This window comes from Mesitornis unicolor, unplaced genomic scaffold (assembly GCF_000695765.1).
Source record: "Mesitornis unicolor isolate BGI_N332 unplaced genomic scaffold, ASM69576v1 scaffold1536, whole genome shotgun sequence".
NCBI lineage: Eukaryota > Metazoa > Chordata > Aves > Mesitornithiformes > Mesitornithidae > Mesitornis > Mesitornis unicolor.
Genome location: NW_010188726.1, coordinates 4,405 through 9,659, shown reverse-complemented (window position 1 = coordinate 9,659; position 5,255 = coordinate 4,405). Strand labels below are relative to the sequence as shown.

General features: G+C 47.8%; 1 protein-coding gene across 1 annotated transcript in view; it reads right to left on the bottom strand.

Annotated features, from left to right (window-relative positions):
* Positions 1 to 4,629, bottom strand: part of LOC104541690 (patatin-like phospholipase domain-containing protein 7) — a gene marked incomplete at its 5' end in the record, with an annotated part of 26,616 nt that extends 21,987 nt beyond the window's left edge. Inside the window, one exon of the mRNA XM_010185809.1 lies at positions 4,513 to 4,629. Within this exon, the coding sequence (XP_010184111.1) occupies positions 4,513 to 4,629 (117 nt within the window). The remainder of the gene's footprint in view (positions 1 to 4,512) is intronic.
* Positions 4,630 to 5,255: the final 626 nt, after the last annotated feature.

Sequence of the window (5,255 nt, the reverse complement as noted above, 5' to 3'; positions counted from 1 at the left end):
AGCAATGCTGCTGAGACCCAAAGCTGCTGAGCCAAAGAGGAAAACACAAAGCTTTGCAGCATTACCTACAGGAGCAAAGGCTCCTGCAAGGTGGATCTTCAAGAAGACCCCAGAGGTTGCTTAAGACACTGCAGGTAAAATAGAGATGAGGAGTGGGGTACATAGAAAGGAGGAGGATGTACAAATGAATGGCTGAGCTCAGTGCTTTACAAGTTTATTCAGTGGGGCTACACCAAACCAACAAGCCCTGCTCCTGGCAGGGGAAGTTCTCAATTTTGTTTCAGCCACATCTGTACTCGCATCCTGGAAAAACTGAATGGGAAGAAGGTGGCCTCCCAACTGCATCTGAATTGCTGGAGAGGGGATGGTTTTGGAAAGTCTCCATGGTGTCCGGGGAAAGGGCAGCCTGCAAAGGGGCAGGAGGAGGACTCCTCTGAATAAACTGAACTTACACCCAGAGAACAGCTGGTAGTTCTGGCAGTCAGCAAAGCTGAACCAAGACTGGAGAGGTTAACCCACCTTCCCAGCCCCTGTTCATGGGACACGGTGTCTGGGTCTTCTCCAGCACAGCTCTGATGTGTTTATAAATTTGTAAATGGCGAGTGTCAGGAGGAAGGAGCCAGGCTCTGCTCTGGGATGGCCAATGCCAGGACAAGGGGCAATGGTCCCAAGCTGGAGCACAGGAGGTTCAAGCTGAACATGAGGACAAACTTTGTGAGTGTGAGGGTTATGGAGCACGGCCCAGGCTGCCCAGAGAGGTTGTGGAGTCTCCTTGTGTGGAGACACCCAAAGCCCTGGCCGTGTTCCTGTGTGACTGCTCTGGTGATCCTGCTCTGGCAGGGGTTGCACTGGGGGAGCTTTCCAGATCCCTTCCAACTCCTGACATGCTGTGATCCTGTGATTCTGCTGTGCCTTCAACTCAAGCCCAACGAGGGTTTGGACCCCAGCTATGGGTCTGAGCTGAGCAGCACTCCCTCTTGGGTCAGGCTGCATTTCTGGTGTAGGTGTCTGAGCTGTTCAGTATGAATTCTGAACTGCCAAGAAGGATTTTTGGGCTTTTTTTCCAGAGAGTTTAAATCTCTTAAGCAGCTCTGCAAAGATGGTGGAGCTGGGGAGGACTAACAGATGCTGTGCCAGTATTACAACCCATCTGGTATAAATGCCATGGGAGGGCGGTGAATAAAGTGTGACTACGAGAGTATTGGGGGTGCCTCTCCACGCTAAAGATATTCTGATGGTTGCAGATTCAGAGCATCAACCACATTTCAAGCAAAAATAAAGGAACGGGGAAAGAAGTCTATCTGATGCTTCCTTTCGTATTCATGCAAACACATGCACGAAGGAAACTAAACCAAGACCTACCACACAGAGATGGAGGCTGCATTTCTCAGATACTGTTTGATTTCTTTTGAGGACAGAGCATTATTCAAGTCTGGAACAGGACTTGCTAAAAGTCTTTTCTAATTTCTCACCCTCCAGCTGCACTGACCTGCAGGAGCATTTTGTCCTTCTGGCATGGGGAATAAGAACTCCAGAGCCTGGTCCTCTCCCGGAAGGATGGGTAATTTCAGAGGAGCAATAACGGTGTTTCTTGAGAAATACCTTCAAGCACCTTGCCCTGGATTTCTCTGTGCTTTCCTGGAAGAAGGGGCATGGACTGATTTCTTCAGCCTTTGGCTGACATCTGCAGCAGCAACCACGGGGGTTGCTGGTAACCAGGGCTACCCCACAACCAGCGCTGCAGGGAATCGGGAGCCACCTACGTTACAGGGACTGTCAGAGAGCAGATTTAAGAGAAAATGGAAACCTCCCTTTCAGCGTCAGAAATAACAGCTCAACGTAAGCACTACTGCTCGCCAGCTCTGATGCAGGAGAGGGATGAGGGCGTGCGTGAGGAGGGCAGGAGTGCCACCGCACAGCCACGGGTAGCAAAAAGGAGGATCTCTTCCAGTGCTTCCTGATTTTAAGCTTTTCTAGAGATACAAAGGCCAGTGCCCACCCCAGCCCCTCAGGTGGGACCACCTCTGGGCATCCTCCCAGCAAGGAGCAGCTGTGCCCAAGCATCCAAACACCACCTGTGTTTGTGAGGTGATGAACTGACTCCTGCTGATGGATGTATTTCCAGTTGGAAATCGTTGCTACCCAGCCCCCTCCAAAACCACTCCAAATACTGAGAAAAGATGGATGTTTGCAGTCTGGATGCTCTGAAATAATGCTTTAAGAAAACATTTGTTCAAGGTTTAATGTGTCTTTGCTCAGCTTCTGTTACTTTATAAGTTGCCCTTTACACTTATGCAGCTTCAATTTCAGTCTGTCCAGCGACTCGAGTGGTTGACCTGCGCTGGTAACACAGGCTGCAGTGAAGGAGTAACTGCCTCTTGCCTTGCAGGGCCACACAACATTTCTCCTTGTTTATCTGATGGAAACACAACATTTCTCCCTGTTTATCTGATGGAAACCCTCCAGCGTGAGGGAATGCTCAGGCACAGACTGAAGGGCTCAGCACAGGCACAAAGATGATGTTGTTGTGTGCCTCAGAACGGGATTTCTCTTGGACAAAACCTTCCAGTGACTGCAAGGTTAGAGCAGATCACACAGTTACAGCTGTTAAAAATCACGAGGAAAGAATCCACTGCATCTTAAGGGAAAGTACCATAAGTTGACTGCTGAAATCAAAAGCAATGATAGATCACATAGAAATATAGAATCATTTTGTTGGAAAAGACTTTAAAGACCATTGAGTCCAACCATAACCTGTCCACCATTAAACCATGTGTCCAAGCACCTCATTTCCCTATCTTTTAAATACGGGAGGTACAGGGCCATTTGGGCTGTTAAGCCCCCCGGGGATGTTGCCTCCACCCCTGCCCTGGACAGCCCCTGCCAGTGCCTGAGAACCCTTTCAGTGAAGAGATTTTTCCTCATATCCAATCTAACCCTCCCTGGGTGCAACTTGAGGCCGTTTCCTCTTGTCCCATCACTTGTGAAATGGAAGAAGAGACTGACCCCTCCCCTCTATCCCCTCCTTTTAGAAGCTGTAGAGGGGATTTCCTCATATCCAATCTAACCCTCCCTGGGTGCAACTTGAGGCCGTTTCCTCTCATCCCATTGCTTGTTAATTGGGAGAAGAGACTGACCCTCCCCTTGCTACCCCCTCCTTTCAGGAGCTGTAGAGGGGATAAGGTCTCCCCTCACCTCCTCTTCTCCAGTTGAACCCCCAGCTCCCTCAGCTGCTCCCCATAACTCTTGTGCTCCAGCCCCCTCCCCAGATGGTCCAGGGGAAGCTGGGGCCACCGAAGCTCAGAGGAGATTTTTCACCCACTCCTCAAAGCTCAGCTCAGCGTTACCCTCCAGCCTCACACCTCAATGCACCACCCACGAGTCACGGCAGATTAACCGAGAGAAGACTCCGCTTTGCACCACCAAGAAGGTCTCGGTGCTTTGCAGAGGGCAGCTCCTCAGCTGCATCAAAGCAAGCAGAGAGGAGGTGGTTCGGGCCATGGACAACCACACGTCTTCCTGCAGGAGCTGCTGGCACCACCGATAGGAGCTGGGGTGCTCCAGGAGGGATATGCACGATGAAAGAACAGAGCACGGCTGGTGCTGCCCGAATAACAAAACAAAAATAATTCCAGTCTCAGAGGGACTTATCGCTCTAAACCTGTCTGTTCCCACTCTGCACAGCAAAATGCTATTTTAAGCTGCGTGATGATTAATCCCTTACTTTCATACTTGCATTTAAGTAGGGAATGTTGTAGGTTATTTTTAATAAATACATGGCAGTTAAAGCATATATATAGTGTTAATTTGCTACATAATCTTTCATCACAGAGATTCCAAACACAGCAATCATTTGGATGACTGCAAACGAGGTAAGATTGCAGGGCTAGCCCAAACAGTCTCCAAGCTCGGTGATCTAGGAAGACAACCATTGAAAACGTGCTCTATAAATCGCTGTTGCTGAGGGACAGGGGGATTCTGGATGTGGCTGGCAGCTCAGGCAGACCCTGCAGCACCCAGCAATCATGGATGGTCACCGTATGCAAACCAGGAGACGCCACACTTGTGTTATCCCAGCTTTCAGTAAATAGACTGCTCATAACAACTCACTCTAGCTTCAAAAATAAAACTTTAAAGAGCCAAACTCATTGCTCCCCTGTCCAAGACCTCCTCCTGGTGTGCCCTAAGGATCTTAGACCTGATGCTGAAAAATGATGAGAAACAACCTCAGCGATTTGACTTCAGGGGCACAACTTTAACTTCTGCTCTCAGATGATGGATCCCTTTGTCAAACAGGAGCAGCTACAAATCATCAAGCCCTTGTGTTCTCTAAATCCGTCAAAATGCAAGAACAGGCTCCTTCCTCTATTCACATAACATCACATTCACATTTCTAGCATGGTTCCAGTCATCTTGCAGCCCCGCATCTCATATTAGCATGGAAAAAAGCTATTGCTGCAGCAACAGAACACAGAACACATTTACTACCCATAAAGCAAAGAAGGAGCCTACCTCTATCTGCTTATCTTTGAAGATGTTGTTGATGGTGTTGTTAAAAGCCGCTCCAGAAAACATAGAGGTTATTGGATACGTCAAGTCTAGAATAGTCTTGAACACCGAGTTCATAACCTAAAAAGAAGAACAAAAAAAGGCATTTCAAAGGTGAATATACGCAAGAATCCATATGAGTGTGTGCATTAGTGTACGCAATGCGAGAAACACCAGATTCCAGATTCTACAGCCAACATATCGGAAGCATTTAAGTACAAAAGTTGTCAAGGGGATGGAAATAAGACTGCAAAACCTACAACCAGTAACTCCTTGTACGGTGTCATAAATTCAAAACAAAAAGCAATGAGGCTATGGAAGAATTTATATATGCACTGCTTCTACCCATAAATCAAAACGTCCCTCTAGAGCAGTCTGCGCGGCACAGGTTCCTGCCTTCACAACTGTACGTGAATCGTACAGTTTAATTCTTGATTATTATTTTTTTAATAACAAAAAACCATTATTAGTCGTCTCCCTCTTCATCATCCTCTCCATGTGCAGTTCACCGGTGTGGAAAGGAAATGATAAATCTGTAACACAGGAACCTATATCCTTACACACCTCATTTGTGGAGCACGCCTGATTTTTCTTCCAGCCTTAAATCTCCTCTCTGCCTCAGCGGAGGCCCTTACAGAAACGCGTGTGTGATTCAAGGTTAAGTCAGTCGCACGTTAATGAGCTTTAAACACACTTTTTAGACATCG